Source organism: Aythya fuligula, chromosome 18 (assembly GCF_009819795.1).
Source record: "Aythya fuligula isolate bAytFul2 chromosome 18, bAytFul2.pri, whole genome shotgun sequence".
Classification (NCBI taxonomy): domain Eukaryota; kingdom Metazoa; phylum Chordata; class Aves; order Anseriformes; family Anatidae; genus Aythya; species Aythya fuligula.
The window spans coordinates 8,607,124-8,626,651 of NC_045576.1; the positions used below are offsets into that span (position 1 = coordinate 8,607,124).

Below are 19,528 nucleotides of genomic sequence, written 5' to 3' on the forward strand. Positions count from 1 at the left end.
TTAAAAAAAAAAAAAAAAAAAAAAAAACTTGTTTAAAAGTAAAATTAAAAAATGAGGGTTGTGTAGCTAAAATATAAAAAGCACAGACTGTGGGTAAAGAAACAATTATTTCTCTATATATAATTTCTGAAAGTTTATAGTACAATAATTTTAATTTTATTTAAAATATGATAACATACAGCAATGTGCCTTAAGAATAATGTTCTAAAAAAAGTTCCAGCCTAGAAAATCCAATGTAATTTATACTGAGTAAAGAAATACTAATTTTTTTTTTTTATATGATTGTTTTATTTCAGGCTACAATGCTCTGCTAAGATATGAAGGCTTTGAAAATGATTCAAGCCTTGACTTCTGGTGCAACGTTTGTGGGTCTGATATCCACCCGGTTGGTTGGTGTGCTACCAGTGGAAAGCCTCTAGTCCCTCCTCGAAGTATGTAAATAGTTGCCTCACTGATTGCTATAATTGAAAAGTCTTTTCTTAATAAATTTGCTTATGGTTCTGATATCCAAGTGTTTCTTTTTTTTTTTTTCTTTTTTTTTTTTTTTTTTTTTTACCGTTATAATGATTTCAACAGTTAGAAATAAATCATTAGATCTATTGGAAAAATAAGGATTTGGCTTGCAGTGAAAATGTTTCTTGTGGTAGCCCCTCTGGTACAACGTAGTTTTTAAGTTCAAGGTGAAAGCAGTTAGCTAATCAGTGATGTGAACATGCACTGATTTATATCTATATTTTGTTACTAAATACTTTGCCCTGACATACCCATACATTTAATCTTGGGTAGCATTTATTCTCTAAAGAGGTTTTTGTCATTATTTTCATTCAGGCTTTTTAACAGTCATCTAGGATTTCTTCTTTACATATTCCAGACTATAACATTGTCTCTAACGGACACAATTAAAAATCAGTGGCTTATTTTGTCCCCTTCATTTGCAACAGCCATCCAACACAAATACACAAACTGGAAAGCTTTTCTAGTGAAACGACTTACTGGTGCCAAAACACTTCCTCCTGACTTTTCTCAGAAGGTAAGGCTGATGCAATATCAATGATGTACTGTGAACAAAATTGCAGCACAGAGTGAAGAGCTGAAATATTTTACAATGGCACAGTATCTCCTTTTGTAGTGAAGATGATAAAGTAGTTTCTTCACTTGAAACAGTTTTCCTGGGAATCTCTATTCTTCGTTTACCCCCACACTTGTCAATGTGATGCTGTTGGGAAAACTGTTTCCTCTAACAGAAGTACTTTTCTTTTAGAAATTAGTTAGTCTACTTAATTTTAAAATACACCAATTTAAAAAAAAAAAAAAAAGTGCTAATAAGCTACCCTGTGATATAAGAAAAAATAAATCTGATCTAATTCAGCAATGGTTTTTATTGTGCACTGTTACAAGGAACTAAGCAAAATTAGTTAATATAACACATTTCTAGATGCAAAAAAAAGACGCTTTTAATATTTTTCATCTGCTCTAGATTAGATTTCCTGTTTTTAAGTTGTATGGCAGCTGCCTATATGGTATGCTCTAAGTTAACTTAATTATTATGAGATGGTACATAGATTTTAGTAGGAATATATGAAGTATTGTTTTGTTGTCTTAACATTGCATCTAATAACCTCACCCACCTCATTTTTTTCTGAAGATGTTCATTTGTATTTAAAAATAGGCTCTGTTGGAAGCCAAATTAAGTTGGCAAAGTCTTGAGGCAGGATAACATCTATTTCCATTCTGTTCCTTTCTTTTTGGTATATGATGAAATGTTTGTGAGTGGTCAGTTTTTATTATGTTTGAACATTCTTTTTCATGCCTCATAATAATTTTAATTCTGTGTTTAAAGATGCCAAAGCAAAAGGGTTTTATGTTGTTAAAATTGTTACTCAAGGTCATTTTATTCATTGTTATTAACTGAACGAACTTTCATTAAGTCAAAAGAATTAATTTAACCTTTATGAGAGCTGTGTTAAGGCTGTACTTGATAAAAGTTACACCATTGTAGGATATATTCTAATTAGTCTTGTGAAAATGTTACATTTTGGCAACGAAATACAAGAGAAATCATTCGTGTCACTTCTCCAGGTGGATTAAGTAGTTACTTGAATTAAAGGGAAAATGCTTTGATGTTGTGCTTTAACAGTAGAAGACAGATGACTAAGCTGAAACATTTTTACATAATTTCTTTTTTCCCCTTATTTTAAGGTGTCAGAAAGTATGCAGTATCCGTTCAAAACTTCCATGAGAGTAGAAGTTGTTGACAAAACACACCTTTGTCGAACAAGGGTAGCGGTTGTAGAGAGTGTCATTGGGGGACGGTTAAGATTGGTATATGAAGAAAGTGAAGACAAAACTGATGACTTCTGGTGCCATATGTACAGTCCACTCATTCATCACATTGGTTGGTCTCGAAGTATAGGACATAGATTCAAAAGATCTGGTAAGCCTTTTGGATTTCAGAGGTGTCTTTGGGGGCAGTATTGACTTGGAGAAACCTGACTTAAGCAACACTGCTACTTCATAAAGCTAATAAAACTAGCTTTAGCAATTATCTTTAAAAGTACATATAATGGGGTATAGGGACTTTTAACAATTATACTGTCATTCAAGACTTTCAGCTAAAAGTACAACTAGCATTTTCTACAGTGTTGAAAAAGCCATAATAAGTTTTAGTTGAGTATAGTATATCAATATCTAGAGTTTAGTATATCAATATCTAGAGGGCTTCAGTCTTATGTAGTGGTTAACAAGTTGTCTCTGCAGGAAAACCTTGAGCTGCAGTATTCAAGCACAGTATCACTTTTCATGCTGATATCTGGAATTGCACTGTCCTGCTCCACTAGTTTCTCTGTGTTTGTCTGTTACACACTACAATGTGAACAAGTATCCTATGGGATATGATTTTTTCCCCACTCAAGTTTAAGGACTATTTTTTTTTTTTTTTTTTTTTTTTTTTTTTTGAAAGATTTTGTGTTTTAGAAATTTTTGGGAAGGGAAGATAAAACAGTATAATAGATGATACGTGGTTAAGACCCTTATTATCTAAAACACAAAAGTGGTTGTAGTTTGAAATATTTAAGGCTTCTAAATTTAAAAAAAAAAAAGTCTGTTTTTGAATCTTTCCCTGTTGCACTGTGACTGTGTCCCTTGTCTGAAAGAGAATTTCTGTAAAACAGTTCACAAGGCATCCCTTCAGGACAGTTTTAGCACTTAAACTTTTACTGACACTCATTATAAATAAGAGTAGTTAGAGAAATCAAGAACAGTGCTATTTCCTAAATATAATGTCTCTAGTGGGGTTTCAGGGATTCAGCAGCTGGCAAAAATCAGTTATGTATATAGAATGATTAGACATAATTGTATACAAAATTATATGTAATTACATAAATGTAATTTTCTGTCATAACATAGCTCAGAGAGGTTAACTTGCCAACTTGCCTTTTTTTTTTTTTTTTTTTTTTTTCCAAAAGCGTCTATGTATTAGTAGCAATTTGGTGATGTAATTGAGCTGTCTTGTGAACATTGGATTTTATTTCCTTTTTCCATAAATGAGGTTGTGTTAGAGGTTTTTCAGGTAGAAGTCAATGAGGAAAGTAGAGAATGTCCCCTAGGTTTTTATGGTGATCTTACCATAAACTGTGGGCCTCCCACACTAATAAGGTGATTGCTTTCTAGTAGTTCACATATTCAGAGAAAAACATACTTTTTGCTCTACTAACAAAACCTCCAATTAACATGTACTCTTATTCCTTGTAGATATTACAAAGAAACAGGATGCACATTTTGATGCACCCGCACACTTATTTATGAAGGTGAGTCTGCTAGCAAGAGCAGTCTTTTCTCTGAGTCAATTGAGGACCTTTAGTTCCTGGTATTTATAAAAATAGACCTGAAACTACTCTGTTTAAGTCCTGGAAATATGCCGAGCAAAATCACTGGTGTTTTTTATTCACACAGTTAACTAATTTGACCTTCTTAACATAAACAGAGGTGACAGTACAAGTATTTTAATCTGTTCTTTTGACTGTGTGTGGTTTTATATTGTTCAAAGATTAGATTATTAGATTTTTGCTTATTAGATTTTTGCTTCTGATGCTGTTATCTGATTTTTTATTTTTTATTTTTTTTATTTTTTTTTTTTTTTTAGGTAAAAGAGGTTGACACAGCTGGAGAATGGTTTAAAGAAGGAATGAAATTGGAAGCTATAGACCCCTTAAACCTTTCAGCAATATGTGTGGCAACTATTAGAAAGGTAAGAAAACAAACGTGTGTATGGGAAGATGGACAGGAGTCTGTTTTTCATTTACCTTTATTCAGGTTTGAAACAAAGAAAAAATAAATTGTTTATTGAATGCATCCGTTAATTGTTTATATGCAAGTACTATGAAAAGGAATATATTCATGTAACTTTTTCATTTTTGATCTCTGGAAATTCAGCCTTATCTTTAATTTGGATGTAATAGCTTGTGAGATTACTTTCAGGACAGTCTTCTGCTAACTATCTTAAAAATTTTGCAATTCTGTTCCAAAATGAAAAAAAGCCTCATCTTGCTTACTTGCTGAAGGCTACGAAGACACTTCAAGGATGATCTTTTCTTCCTAGCATAGTTGAAAAGGACCCTATACATGCGATATACTTACTAAAAGGGGAAAAAAAAAAAATTAAAAAGTAGCTGAGCAGCCTAGCATAACCTTACCAATGACTGTGGTAATTATTTTGAATCTTTTTTTTTATTAATAGTGTGCAGAATATCCTTACAGGTTAGAGTAAACTGAATTATAAAGCTTTAAAAGTAGAAGTGGTGTTCACAGAGAAATAAAATAGAGCTCAGTGAAAGGAAATATTCATCTCATAACTTTGCAGTTAACAAAGGTACATTTGACAATAGCATACACCATCGTGGAGACAGGTATGATTTTTTTGTTTGTTTTATTATAATTGAATGTTCTTCTAAGTATTTTCATTATTACTCAGTTATTTTTTCACTCTTGAAACATGGCATGCTTTCTTTCTAGCCTTATCACACAGTTAAAGGTATTTAATGTAAAATTTTGTTTTTCTTCACAAAGGTTTTAGCAGATGGCTATCTTATGATTGGGATTGATGGCTCAGAAGCAGCAGATGGGTCTGATTGGTTTTGTTACCATGCCACTTCCCCTTCTATTTTCCCTGTTGGTTTCTGTGAAATTAACATGATTGAACTAACTCCACCCAGAGGTACATATAGCATTCTGACCACATTTTACTTTGAATATTTTTTCAGTGATATTGTATGTGCCATATGCTTTGTTTCTTAATTCAGTCTACAAAATTCATGTCACTTTTTAGGACTCAAGTCAGAAACAAATACAACAGCGTAACTTCAAAGTAATCTTAAAACAAAGATAAACTTTAGTTTAGAAAAAGTAAAATTGAACATCTGTATAAATCACTGACTAAAATCTCCTTTTGCTGTCATAAACTGAGGATAGCCACTTGAATAGTATAACCATTAAGTGAATGGGAAGTGTAAATATGCTAGTCACTGAGCGGTTCATAATATGTCATTGTTGGGTTGTCCTGACTGCCAGAGGATTAACGAACATTGTTAAATTATCTCAAGTTTAGGTTAATTGATGACAATGACAGGAGATTTCTAGGAATATGCACAAATTTGAACTTCAGGGAAGTAGCCATTAGAGCTGTATGCTTCATAATCCCTACTGTAAGGAAAAAGCTGTCTGTCCACTAGCATATGTGCCTATAGAAATATCTTACTGCCTTCATCTTTCCATTTTATTGTCTTGCTCTAGCAATTTATAAAGAGGATTGCAATTAGGTGTGTCACAGCAAATGATTTTTATGGATTTTTTCCTTCATTTTCCTTCTTGCAGGCTTCTATTTATATTTACTGAATGATTTTCTAGGTAACTACACACGAAGAAAATAATTTCATATCATTTTCATTACTGCACACTAAAGGGTTCCTTAAGTATTTGTAAATTGCAGTTAGACAGATTTACTGTTTTTCAGTCAGCTCATTTAGTGAATTTATTGCATAGGAATTCATGGGCATGATCACTCCTCAAAAAATGTGCTGCAGGAGTCTCTTACAATAATAATCATTGTTGCATGGGGAAAAAGTGTGTGTATCAATATCAGTTAGTTTAGAAATAAATGCATTAAATGATACAGAATAGAAAACATTCCCTTTTATGATGACCTCCTTTTTACACTTCAAACATTATTTACACAGTGTGCAAATTGTATTATTTACACCTTACCATACTACTGTTTTTTTGTATTGTGGCAACTTTTTTACCTACATGTATTTTTTCCCTTTTATTGCAGTTTTCCACAACAGTCCTGTATCGTCTGCTGAGAGACGATTTAAAATCACACATGCATTAATCTAAATGTCATTTGAAAGAGGAGTTAGGAGTAAAATACAGACCATAAAATGCATTAATATACTTAAGCATTTTGTTACTGATTTAATAGGATCGAAATGACCAGAGTTTTAGTTCTTATGATGTATATTCCACTCTTGACATTATGAGCTAGAAAAGGGAGTTTCTTAAATCTGACTACTTTAACACGGACCACATGCGTGTGTCTCTGTGTGGTGAGAAGTAAATTAAAGGGCTCATATACAGATATGTTGGTCTAGCCAGAGGAACTGTACATAAATGAGAAAAGTATTAGCACGCAAAAAGTGATATATTACTACCATTACCAATTGCTAGCTATCCAGCTACATCTATTCACGCAGATACCACATGCCTGATGTGAACACCCTTTTTCAAATTACAGTTAGCTATGTGGATAACTTAAATGAGTTGCTATGAAGTTACTGGACTTCTTGTTTGTAAGCTCATTCCTTCCAAATATCTTGATCCCTTGCTGAAATCAGCAGAAGCTGAAGATGCTTAGACACTTCTAAGGCTGAGATTGTATTTTGAGTCGTGAGTGGCAGCTACCTGTTGAGTCTGGCCCTTCAGTACTGAGCTGTGACTCAGTGGGAGCTCTCTACCCACACTCAAATGAGATGAAAGCATTTCCCATAGCTCTCTCCCCATGCTATACCCAGTGCACCATGGTTGTTCAGAATGTCCAACATTGCATGCTACCACAAAGAAATCTTTCAAGCTGTTGTTGCTACAGGAGTTAGAATTTGAGAATCTAAGCAGCTGTAGGAGTTGCAAACAAACAGAAAACCAAACAAACCAAAGTAAACCCAAACAAACAAAGAAGTCCTACATCTTTTAGGCATATTCAGCTTTTGTTCATCTAATGAATATAAAAGAAATTTTCTTACCTTTACAATAGCTTTTAAGATTCGGAAAAAAAAAAAAAAAAACTGTAATTTATCCTATTCTTGCTATCTTTAACCTCATTATTTAAGTTTTAAAATATCTCTACATGTTCGTACAAGTCTGTTCCTAACGCATCAAATTTTTCAATAGTGGAGCTCTTTCCCCACAGGAAAGACACTGGATGTGCTTAATTACATGATCTGTTCTGGGTCATTTGTGTGGGGCTTGTAGAGATCAAGGATCTACGTGGACAGAAAGCTTCAAGTGTGAATGATTAATCTTAACATCAAATGACACTTTCTGTATTATCTAGAAGTTCATTCATCTTTGTTGCAAATGGGCAGTGTCCGGTTGATTGTCTTGTCCTTTAGACGAAAGCTCAGAGAGTGGAAGTTTCTGATGTTAATATTTTGCTTCTTTGTTGTCTTTTTAGCCATAACACAGTGCCAATATACTGTTCTTGTTGATGTTTCAATGCGTGAAGTTTGCAGTTGATGTATGAAAATGTTGTTTAAAATTCACAGGGTATGCAAAACTCCCTTTCAAATGGTTTGACTACCTCAGGGAAACTGACTCAATAGCAGCACCTGTAAAGCTCTTCAATAAGGTAATAAGTATTATGCATGTGTATTTGAAGTGCAGTTAGTATTTTCTTTAGATTTGTCTGCGTACTCCATGGGATTGACCCAGTTCTTCGAGCAGAATTGGGGAAAACTAGGGCAACAGGGACTCTTTAGAAATAGGAACTGTTTGAGTATATTAAGATTGAATATTTCTGAAATGTTAAATACAGGGCAACATGAAACTTCATAAATGTTATTTGCTTTGTGAGTGTGCTTTACTCATGTGTAAACGTGATATAACGTGATGTAACGTGTGTGTTTGTTGATGTTCGACTTGCCAACGTGCTTACTTTTCCAGGAAGTTCCAAACCATGGGTTTCATGTTGGAATGAAACTGGAGGCTGTTGATCTGATGGAACCTCGCCTGGTATGTGTGGCCACAGTAACTCGCATTATCCATCGTCTGTTGAGGATACACTTTGATGGGTGGGAAGATGAATATGATCAGTGGGTGGATTGCGAGTCCCCAGACCTCTATCCAGTGGGATGGTGTCAGCTAACTGGATATCAACTACAGCCTCCAGCACCACAGTGTAAGTTCTGTCGTGTAAATAAAAACAGTTAACTGGTCCTTATCAACATGTTATGATTTTCCTAACTGCATCCTTTCCAAGTTAGGTCACCAGGCATTACAAAAACGGAACAAACTCTTGTTAATGCACAGGAGTGCACAGTTCTAATCTCTTCCACATTGACTTTCAAAGTACTTCTCAGCATTTCTGTGGCTAAGTTTTTCTATTTTTACTGCCAAGTGCTTATTTAATCTAGGAAAAAAAAATGTTATTTACTTACAAGGTCTGGAGACAGAATTTATATTACATGAAGTTTGCAAGTATATGTGCTTTACATACTGAATTTAATGGAACTCAGTGTGTTCATAGTTATTCGCTTACATAAGTATTTATGTGAGAAGACTACAGTTCATTTACCTGCATCAACATGTGGCCTGTCAGGTCAAGTTAAACGATAATTGTGTTTCAAGAACTGTTAATGGTTTATTGGGAAGGTAATATTAGTTACTGTTAGTAGTTTAATGAGTTTTTTTTCCTCAATAAAGGTGTTCTGCCTTCATTCAGTCACTATGGAGAAATCTATAGCAGCTGTGACACATTTTTAAGTATTTTTTTCAAAGTAGTAAACTTTAATTTTGTACTCCTAATTATTTTTTTTGCAGCATCAAGAGATAACCAGTCAAGTTCATCAAAACAGAAGAAAAAATCAAAATCGCAACAGTACAAAGGACATAAGAAAAGTGGGTGACAAAATAGCATTTGCATTTTTCTCATTGTTTAAAAAGCTTGTGGTCTCTCCTTAAGTCCCTTTTCTATTTGGAAGTGCTGTTTGTGTGTAAAACAGATGTTAAGCTTAAAGGTGCAGTATGCCATAAAAGGAACTCTTAAAATAACTAAGAACATAGATATCTATATTTAACTTGCAACAGGATTGATACTGTTAATCATCTGTGAATTGTAGATGGATAAATGTTATAGTATTTTCAGAATCCAGACGTTATTGTAAAGAATACGTTAAGTAAGTTGCAAGAGTGCCTTATACAAAATCCTCAGGTATCCGTTAATATGGTTTTGACTCTGCTTTTGTAAAACAGATGTAAAAATAAGATTCAGGTTACTTGAATCTGAAAGAACTACATGTAGAAATTTGAAATTACTGTCTAGCTGGTTCCTTTTGAAAAGAAAAAGCAACTTTTTTGATGAGACATCTGTGGGAAGCAGTATGTAAATAAAACTACTTTTGTGTGACTACTTTCAGAGACAATAAATAGCATTGCAATTTGTGACTGTTCTTGTCACAGTAAAACATTGTAATGACAATTTTTAAGAATCTGAGCTTTTTAACAGAACTATTCAGGTTCTTCCCATAGTTATTGTTTCCCTCAGGATCAATTTTTCTTTAAAATCACAACCAATTTGAAGTTTCTTTTGCACAAATGCACGTTTTGCATTCCTCCATATTTATTTCCATGACACTAACTGTTTAAGCAGGAAGTCTTTTTTGTATGAGTAAAATAGATGGAGCAGAGATAGCCAGTCACAAGAGGACCTCCCATCATTGACTGAAAATCAGCTCTGCTTTCTGTCCTGAAAGAAGAACCAGCTCTACCACATCAGAATGGTTTGATAGAAGTCAGGGGCTTAGTTCAGGACAGTCTAACTATGTTTATTGTATTTGGAGCATCAGCTCTTTATGCAGATTCTTTTGGTGTTTTCTTAGAAAGAGTGGAGTGTTGAAAAGAAGGTGCAGTATTTTATGTTGCTAACACATGGACAGATCAGCTACAGAAAAGGTCTATAATCTGTTGTCTTCATTTGGCCTTGCTTCTTGGTCAAGCTATTTTCTAGTGTGACAGCCTAGAAAATAATAAAATCAACAGTTTTGGTAATGTTTCAAGTTTTTTTTTTTATTCCCCTGCAAGTTAGCAAACCAAACTAAAAATCTTTAATAGTCCATAAGGTAACATCTGGAGAGGTTTCATTGTACAAAATCCTGTTCTAAGCAAGAAAGTTAGGCTTTTCATACTATTAGAATCCAATCTTGACTTCTTTAGGCTTATTTCCAGAGAATTTTTTTGCTATGAGACTTGAGTTCATTCAAGAATAGAACTAAAATTTGAAGTCTGAAAGACAGAACAGTTTTCCCCCATCCCTTTAAAACTGACCTTATAATACAGAGGCTGTTGAAATCTGAACTATGCTATTCTATATATGTGAAGTACAGCTGCTTTCTTTTGAGGTCTTTCTAACTTCTGGCCAGTCTTATCTAACAAAGTATGGATTTTGATGATTTCAATGTTACTGCCATTGCTGTCATCAGAGTTCCAAAGGTGGATTTCTAAGGGTTATCAAGTGCCTTCGGCCACAGGTCGTAGGTAAAGAATAGGTGTGAGAGGAAAATAAGGTAAGGTAAAATTTTGTAAAAATACAGCTTTAAACGCAGTGAGGGGGAAAATAACTCACATACAGTTCAAACACTCAGTTGTAAAGTACAAGGTGAACTAAATGCCTCTGAGCATTGAAAACATGGAACAGTGGGTCTATAGACAGCTGCCTATGTATCTTAAAGTAATTTGGTTTCAATCAGAATAGTTATTAAATATTTTTTTCAGGGAATCAATTAATCTTGAGGTTACTAGGAAAAAAAAATAGACGTTTGTCTGAGCTAAAATAAAAACTCACCTGTCACCAATCTCCCTTATTTCAAAGCTTTAAATCTTTGACCAGTAGGTGTTGTATTGAAATAAGCTGCATCCACTGATTTTTGTTCTATCACAGATCTAGCTATAAGGGAAGAGGCCCTTAGACTGGGACAGGAAAAAAAAAAAAAAAGATACCTGAGTAGGACCTGAAGCTAAACTGAGTTATGCCTGTTCCAACTTCCTACTATCTAAAAAGCTTAATTGGGGTCCCCACACTGAAGCCTTCTAGTAAGAAAAATGTATGTGTGATACCTTGAGCGCATGCATAGTCTCATTACCTTTTTACTTTAAGGGCTAGGCTTTTGTTAATGATACGGTCTTTATCTGACTGTGCTGAGAATACTTAAGCATTACAATCTTTGGTTTTGATATAGCTCAAAGTAGTGGAGATGACGTATTAAAGTGCTTGCATCCCTGCTATTGTAATGAGAGGTTTCCTCAGTCACGGAATCAGAGCGTCTCCTAGGTAACATAGGAGGAACAGATTCACAACTGGCATGGAAAATGGTTTCATAGCGTTTTTTCATGAAAGCAATGCTTACTAATTTAAAGGAATTTAAATTTAATTAAATAAATAAAATTGCTAAACACCAAAAGGCTCATCAATGCTCATAAGGCACTATAAAAATGGTAAGCATCATTCTAAAGTAACCATGAGTATATATTTTTAAACCTAGGCTTTAGGAGAGGATAAATCTTGTCTCGACTGGATTTATTTTCCAAGAACCACATTTCCTGTCTCTGCTAGGTACACACACAGAAACAACTACAGTTTCAAACTGTATGACCAGAGGATTGTATAGTGACTGTGTGGTGTAGCTGCAGCAGTAGGAATTTACAGCAGTTATATTTCATTGATAGCATGATGTGCATAGAGTCCTACCATCCAGTCTCTAGAATTCAGTAAGTAAAAATGTGGTGGTTGAGAAATGGAAGAATATTCCCACTAATAAGGAAATGGTACCATTGTATATGAAGGCCCTCGTTTTCCAGAATCTGTGAACACGAAGCAGAGCCATTTCTCAGTTGAACAGTCTGAGTTACCTAATGCACTTTAACCCAAGCGTTTATTGTAGTTTGACTTGATGTTTAGAGAGGAAGATACCAGTTGGGAAGAAACCTGTCAGTTTGTCCAGCCTACCCATGGCAGGTGGGGTGCGGAGGAGCTTCTCTGGTGATGACGAGTTGACTCCTCCTCCATATCGAACCCTTCCAGCACAGACAGCCCCGGAGGCCTTCCAGCCTCCCAGGACTAGCCAAGATTTCAGTCCCAGCCTCAAAACAGGTAACTAGACACATCAGCCTTGCTTACTGCAGAGGGAAGTGATGGACAGGGTGGGGAACCGAGCATGGGCTAGCAAGGAACATGCTGACTCATCAACTGTTTTTTTTCCTTTCTTTTTCTTTTTTTATTTTTTTTTTTATTTTTACTTCCCCCACCCCACCCTTAGGGAGCTTTTCATTCTCACCGATGCACCACATCACTGAATTAATTATAGTAGAAAAGGACTCTAATTGTTTGAAAACTTAATAGCAGGACAGCTGAAGGTTATTGGGGGACAAAGATGCTCTGCGAAGTTTTAAAATACAGAAGTGCATTCTGTTAAGCCTAACTGACTGGCAGTGTGTTTTGGGAATATTTAACAGCAGGAAGGTAGTGTGCAACATCTTTTGTAGAGAAAATAGCAGTACATAATAGATAAGGAGTGATATTTGCCTTTATGTCAGAAAAAAGACAGTTATCTGGGAAAAGATAAACATCCTTGGAGAATGGAGATGTTAGTTGACATTTTGTGAGTTACTAATGTAGAAATTATATTTGAAATTAGTTTGTCCTTTAAGATGAGTCTTTTTCCCTCTTTGCTATAAAATCTGTTCTGTTTAAGTATCAATGGTATAATCATGCAACTATACGAGTGAGCAGAGAAAAACACTAAAATCATCAGTGATGTTAAAATTTTATTAAATTTTTATGACATTAAAATACATAAAAATATTATAATTTCGAGCTTATTTAAGGATAGCTTGTGTAATGTATTCAGTCTTTTTTTCAGTATAGATTACTATACAAGATCTGGTAGTTTTTCCTCTCATCTTTTCCTATTATGTATGGAAGTATAGCAGATACACTAAATATCGCTAACTGATAAAGTGGAGAGGTACAATCCATCAGACAAACCAGATTGTGCTCTACCTGCAGGACAGTTGCCAGGTTAATACGTACAGCTTCAAATTTCCTTGATTTATGTTTTTTAAAACTTCCTTTAGTCTGATTATGATGCGGTGTTGCCACTTTTCATTGACTGCAGAGGACATCCAGAACAGTTCCTTTGTCCTGACTCTCTTCTGTGTACCCCCCAATGTTTCTCGGTAACTGATGTACACGAGTAGCAAACTGAAGTAAAAAGAAATGTCTCTTTTCTCTTTTGTACCAAGGAAGCTGTAAGCCTGGTGAGAGAGGATTTCTGGATTGTGTTTTTGCACAACTTGTCTTCTCTGACTGCAAATCTACAGCTCAGGTGTTTATTTAGTGCACAGATGTGCACAGGCTGAGTTTTGTGTGTCATTAGATCTCTGAATTCCTACAAAACCCTGGTGTTCTTTGGGTTTTGGGACCTGATGCTTTCCATTACCATCTTCAGGAACTTTTCAGATGCCAAAACTCTGAATTTTGAAGTGTTGGGACAAAATTAGTTTTGTGGTGTAGCCTTGTCCTTGACCAAAGGTGTTTAAATAGAAACCAGAAAAAACACACCTTTTAAGTCTAGGGAAGAGGGAAGTATACCCCAACAACATGTAAGCTCAACACATTTGAGGTCAACCATAATTAATAAATTGCGTATCTATTCTGTAACATTTAACACTGCCTTATGTTTTAGTAGTCATAGCTAGGATGTAGGCGCTTTTCAGGAAATACCTGTATGGCTTTGAATGAAAATAGTGGAAGATTACTGACAAGACAGATACCTACTATAAAACTTCTTGTCTATCAGAGAACTTGGTAAGATTCACTAAATGTCTTTTTCCCCTTTCCTACTGCCACATGTTGGAGAAGGTTTCAGTAGTGCCTCATAGCATTTGGAATACAAAGTGCTTTTGTTCTCTAGCAAAGTTGTGCTGCTTCTTCGATGTAGATTTGTATCTTTGAGTCATATGAAATGATCCTTAAGCACTGAAATGCAATTGTAGAACAGCATCACTTTAAAAAGAGACAACAGCCAGTGTCTTGGAGAAGGAGGCTGCTCTGAGAGACTCACCCTACTTCTTGTCTACATACAAACCATCGCTCCGTGCTGTATTGATATCTTGGGTGTAGCCTTTGCTTAAGGTACTAGCAGCATACCCAAGTAAACAATTGTGTGTCTTGCGATTTAGACAGCACTTTTGTTGTCTCCACAGACTAGAGCTCTTGATCAGAGCTGGACATAATGCAGGGAGAAGTGGTTTTTTGTTTGTTTTTAAGGCAAGAGAGTGTGGGCTATGTAGCCAGTGAGATGGCTTCTGTTAAATAAATGGGGAGAGCTTGCGTTATGTTGCAACTTCTGGACTTTTTTTTAATATCTTTATTTTCAAATTTTATTTTTATTTAGCACGAGTGTTTCCAACATGGAAGATGACAGAAAAATAATAAAAGAATTATCAAATGGCTTGTAAGTTATAGCAGGGCTACAACTAGTAATAGGTTATGGAATTTATTTTTAGTTTCACTGCATAATATTTCTGCATTTCAAGGTACATTGATGTGCATATAAACTTTATATTAAGTAATCATAAACTTTAGTAGTTTTCTCATTCATTTGGTCACAGCAAATCATTTATTATTGTATAATCAACCCTTTAATGTGGGTACTGCACCTTTAATGAAAGTACTGGCATACTTTGTTTTCAGTGTCCTTTTCATTGTGCTCATGTTTCAATAATTACCACTGTCCATTAGTGAAATTGGAGAAGTAATTGTGACATTATTGCTATTCATAACATCGTTCTTTCTATGTCTCAGGTCTCATTTCTCTCTTCTTTATACAAAAGAAAGGGGAGAAGATTACAACTACTAAAAATGTCTTGAATGAAACCTCTGGGATCCTAAAAATTTAATGATATATTAAGAAATCTTTATCAATGTTTTTTTCTTGTCTTGTGTAGACTGTTTACAGTAATCAGGCAAGTAATGTGACTCAGAGATTGTAAATGGCAACTAGTTCATTGTAACTAGCCTAAAGACTAAATTGGAAGTAGACAGTAAACAAAAAAGTGAGCAGTAAAAAAAAAAAAAAAAGAATTTTTCTTAGCAACATTTTGTTGCCCTCTTAAACCAGAGTTTTAAAATAGTAAAATCTTGGAAGAAAAATTATATAGAGCATATATGATTGTGAATTGCTCACTCATATGTATTAATACTAGAGCATAACTCAAAGTTCAGTGTAAGGTCAGAAAGGATCTGTGTTCTGTGGGATATTGCATGTTAAAAGAACAACCACTAAAACGCAGAATGTAAGAAAATGGGAAACCTTGGAGCTGTTGCCAATTTAAATTATATAAAGTAAATTTAAGAGAAAGTTGTACTTCTTTTGAATGTTACAGATCTTTAATGTTCGTCTTTTGTTTTTAGTGTCTTCATTGCAGCTGAAGGAGGAGTTGCTAGACGGAGAAGAATATAGCTTCCTTCAAGGAGCATCTGATCAGGAAAGCAACGGATCTGCCAGTTACTACATTAAACAAGAACCATAAAGCAGCTCAGAAAAGTGAGGGGCAGATTATTGGTGATAGGAAAAGAGCCTTTCTCCAAGACTGACTGATCTCGTTCCCACTTTGATGGTGCAGTTTGGATGACTGTACCTGGGGCACTTTGCTAACTGTAGAAGAGTTAGACTCAGTTCAGAATTTTTTGGAAGGGCGGGGAAACTATTTTAGTGAAAGAAGATTTTTCAATTTATTAAAAACAAGAATGGACACTTTTGTGTTGTATTTGAAGCTTTTGAAAGAATTTTGTAATATTTTCAAGTTCAGATTTATTGTGCATTGTTAACAAGAACTGAAAATCTAATTTTTTTGGTAAGATTAAAGTTTAATTAGCACGATTGTGGGAAGCGGTTGGAGGAAGATATAGTTGCAAGTACAGATGAACTGTCATGACAAATGAACCTTTTTGGTACAAGTTGGGAGACTTACAGACTCTTGCGAACTGCACTGGTCACGCCTCTGTTTTCTTACGGTGAAAATAAGGCATTTAAGCTCTGATTTAGAGGCATAAATTGTATGTGGAAGATAGTCCTGTAAAGCTCTACTCAGTGAGTAGCCCCAGTTGCATTGGAGCCATCACATGAGGGAGGTTTTTAACTTTTCAAGATGTTTTTATTTAGTTTTAAATGCTTTTTTTTTATATAAGACGTTTTGTAATTTTAAAAAGTTCCTTAGGGTCTGAATCAGTGCCCATTAATATCAGTAGCCTTGTCTTCAGTGACTGCAGTGGGCATTGGATTGGGACTATAAAGCTCTTGTCTGTACGTGGATGTGTGTAGTCTTGGAATGCTCCAGCAACTGTTTACAGAGCCCTATGCCAAACTGGAACTTCAGAAAATTCCCACATTTGGAAGATTAAGTTTAGCTCTGAATTTAGGCTAAAGAAACTTAGTAACTCAGGCCTTCCCTTGGGAGTGGGAAGGAACTTCGGAGTATTCTTCTGATTATTTTTTTTTCCATTCAGAAAGACCTAGATGTTTCCTTGCCATCTTAAATATTTATTTCTGAACATTCAAAACTGATGTTCCATGTGATTTCAGTTGAGCTAAAATGAGCCAAGCATTGCAAATTAAAAAAAAAAAAAAAAAAAAAAGTTCACAGCCTGCAGAGTTCCTTTCTTGCTGCAGTAGTATGATATGGAAGTTGAGATTTGGAAAGTATATAAATCATATACAATCTAGCATATAATTCACAAACTGGATTTGCTTATTGCCTGGAATCTTTGTGTCGAGTATCCCTTTAACCCCACCTGTTGAACTGTCCAGCGGTTTTAAAGACAAAAGTCACGCAGAAGGGTGAAAATGGCTAATAGTAAAATACGAAGTACTTTTGCATGAACTCTGAATTATTTGGATTTTCTTTCCATATTTTTAAACTTTGTGTGTTTATTTAGATGGCTTCATTTATGGAGTTGATTAGTAAAGTTATTTATCAGCCCTGCAGAGCTGTGACTGGAAAAACGTGCATCAAGAGCTTTAGCTTTTACCAGTAAGGTTCATTAACTAAACTCTCAGGAATTAATTGCATATGTTCTATAAGTGCTTCTGGGTCTTAGTAGGTCCCCTTCAGAGCAGTACAATGATCATCTGACTCTTGACTATAAGTTAGGGCTTAAAAAAAAAAAAAAGTAATTTTTTTGTTCCTACAGCCTAAGAAATGCTTTAAGGATATCAACCCACAGAGCCCCAGGAGACCATTTTTTTTGTATATTGTTGTTTGAATTAAAAAAAAAAAAAAGTGCATAGAAAGTTGAAAACCAGCAATTTGATTATTTTCTAAAATATTGCTCTAACTTTGGGTACATAGTATTGGTAATATGCACAGGTTTACCTCATTCTATGCAAGAGGGGTTAATTATGTAAAGTTTTGTATTTACTACTGGAATTAAAAAATGTCCTGTATAGCGTAGGAATGTCTGGAATTTTCTCCTCCCTTACTAGTGAAATTTCTTTAATACTGACCCCCTTTTAACAACAGCTTCTTACATGAACAGAATCTGGTTATCAGACTATTACGTTTCTGTAACTTCAGGTGGTAAAGACACTTTCGCTCTCTAAAATAGCCACAGTGAAAGGACTTTATCACGGTTGGTAGACTTCAAATACGTTTTCTCAGATTCTGACACACGTGACATTTCTTTTAAACAGCCTGGATTGGAGAAGTAGGATTAGAGACCATTGTTAATGACACTTTGGTGAGCCCTGATTTTTATTTTCCTGTGCTCTCCATTTATTCTGCTGTAAAATCCAGTTCTGCAAGCATTGTTTTGGTTTGGTAAGTACATCAATATTCATTTTATTATGATTATTATTTTTATTGTTTTATTTTTTAATGTGACAACTTGCAAATTGTCACAGCTGGAATGAGGTTGGCACAGTCTTGCATTCTTCTTTCATCGATAGCTTCTGAATACAGTAGAAAAATTTGCATTAATTTGTGTTTCATAATGTGAAAACTTGGGCTATAATGAGCAAGGTATATTGCAAAGCCAGGAAACCTGGAACCTTGGACTTCTGCATATTGCCCAGACTCAGAACTTGGTTTCCCAGTCATGTCTGACTTTTGAGCTATAGTCTTCAAATGTGAAGAGGCAAAAATAGCACTTAAGATGAACACACTTCCTGTGTTGGAAGGATAACAGAATCAGATTTGAAGTCTGTCAGTCTTTATAATGTTCTTTAAAAACAGGTATACTTTTTAATTAAAACACTAAAGTACAGGAGTTGACTTGCATTCTCAGATACACAGGTGACTACACTAGGAGTTGCTTGTTGAGACTTACGGATGAAATCTCTCCTCTGTTTCTGAATTCAAAATATACCCACATTGTTTGTCAAGTATAGTGAAATCTGTCCTAAGTAGACCACGTGAGGAATTAATTGAAGTCATTTGCTCAAGATAGGTTTAAGGAAAGGCTGAGCAAAATTCTACTAGGTATTGAGAATGGATTCCCCAAAAAGTGGGTTACAGATTGCCTGTGGTATCCCTAGTACAGGCTTCACTGTATTTGTAAAGCATTCGTTAGTAACATGGCTCTAGGTATTTTTTTGTTTTCACTTTAAGCCATGTTACTTGGCTAAAGGAAGAGCGGTGTTAGACATCTGAAATCTTCAATGGGGTCAAACTTCACTATTTGGCATAGCAATTTTTTTTTTAACCATAAGGTAGCACAAGTTACGCACCTTTGCAGCTGCCCTTCTGTTGCTCAGAATCTTTCTGCTGATCTGTTATTTTAAATACAACTCTTTAACCTTTTCCTTGCTGCATCTGAGGAAAGCTAAAGCAGTTATCAATTCTTTGTTCTACGGATACTAACACGGGTTTCAGTGTTTGTTTGTTTTTTATGATTGTTGTTTTATGTGATGTGAATACCCTCTCCCGTCAATATTTGTACGATGGTGCTAATATATTTGGTAACAATCCTTTATTGGGAAGGGATTTTAAAAAAACTGTGATTTAAACTGAATTTTTCTTCCTTTTAATTTTCATATTTAAAACAAAAAGCCACAGCCATTTATACAAAAGGCGTCAGCTCTGGCCCCTGGGAAAACATTGGGGCGGGAATCAAGATTAAACAGATAGGGTTTTTACATCATTTCTGTATGTATTTGATATATAAATCAATATCTGTACAAATTTAATCTTTTATTTTCTTGGTAAT

The 19,528-nt window shown here is 34.8% G+C and overlaps 1 protein-coding gene across 6 annotated transcripts in view; it reads left to right on the forward strand.

The window, feature by feature from the left end:
- Positions 1–17,604, forward strand: part of MBTD1 (mbt domain containing 1) — a 33,090-nt gene extending 15,486 nt beyond the window's left edge. For 4 of the 6 annotated variants that reach the window (XM_032199413.1, XM_032199416.1, XM_032199417.1 and 1 more), the window contains 10 exons: positions 297–431; positions 942–1,030; positions 2,200–2,434; positions 3,751–3,806; positions 4,142–4,246; positions 5,065–5,212; positions 7,815–7,900; positions 8,212–8,446; positions 9,088–9,165; positions 15,737–17,604. In XM_032199413.1, coding sequence (XP_032055304.1) covers positions 297–431; positions 942–1,030; positions 2,200–2,434; positions 3,751–3,806; positions 4,142–4,246; positions 5,065–5,212; positions 7,815–7,900; positions 8,212–8,446; positions 9,088–9,165; positions 15,737–15,855 — 1,286 coding nt within the window. In that variant the 3' untranslated portion in view covers positions 15,856–17,604. The remainder of the gene's footprint in view (positions 1–296; positions 432–941; positions 1,031–2,199; positions 2,435–3,750; positions 3,807–4,141; positions 4,247–5,064; positions 5,213–7,814; positions 7,901–8,211; positions 8,447–9,087; positions 9,166–15,736) is intronic. The other 2 variants (XM_032199415.1, XM_032199418.1) reach the window with 1 other exon arrangement.
- Positions 17,605–19,528: the final 1,924 nt, after the last annotated feature.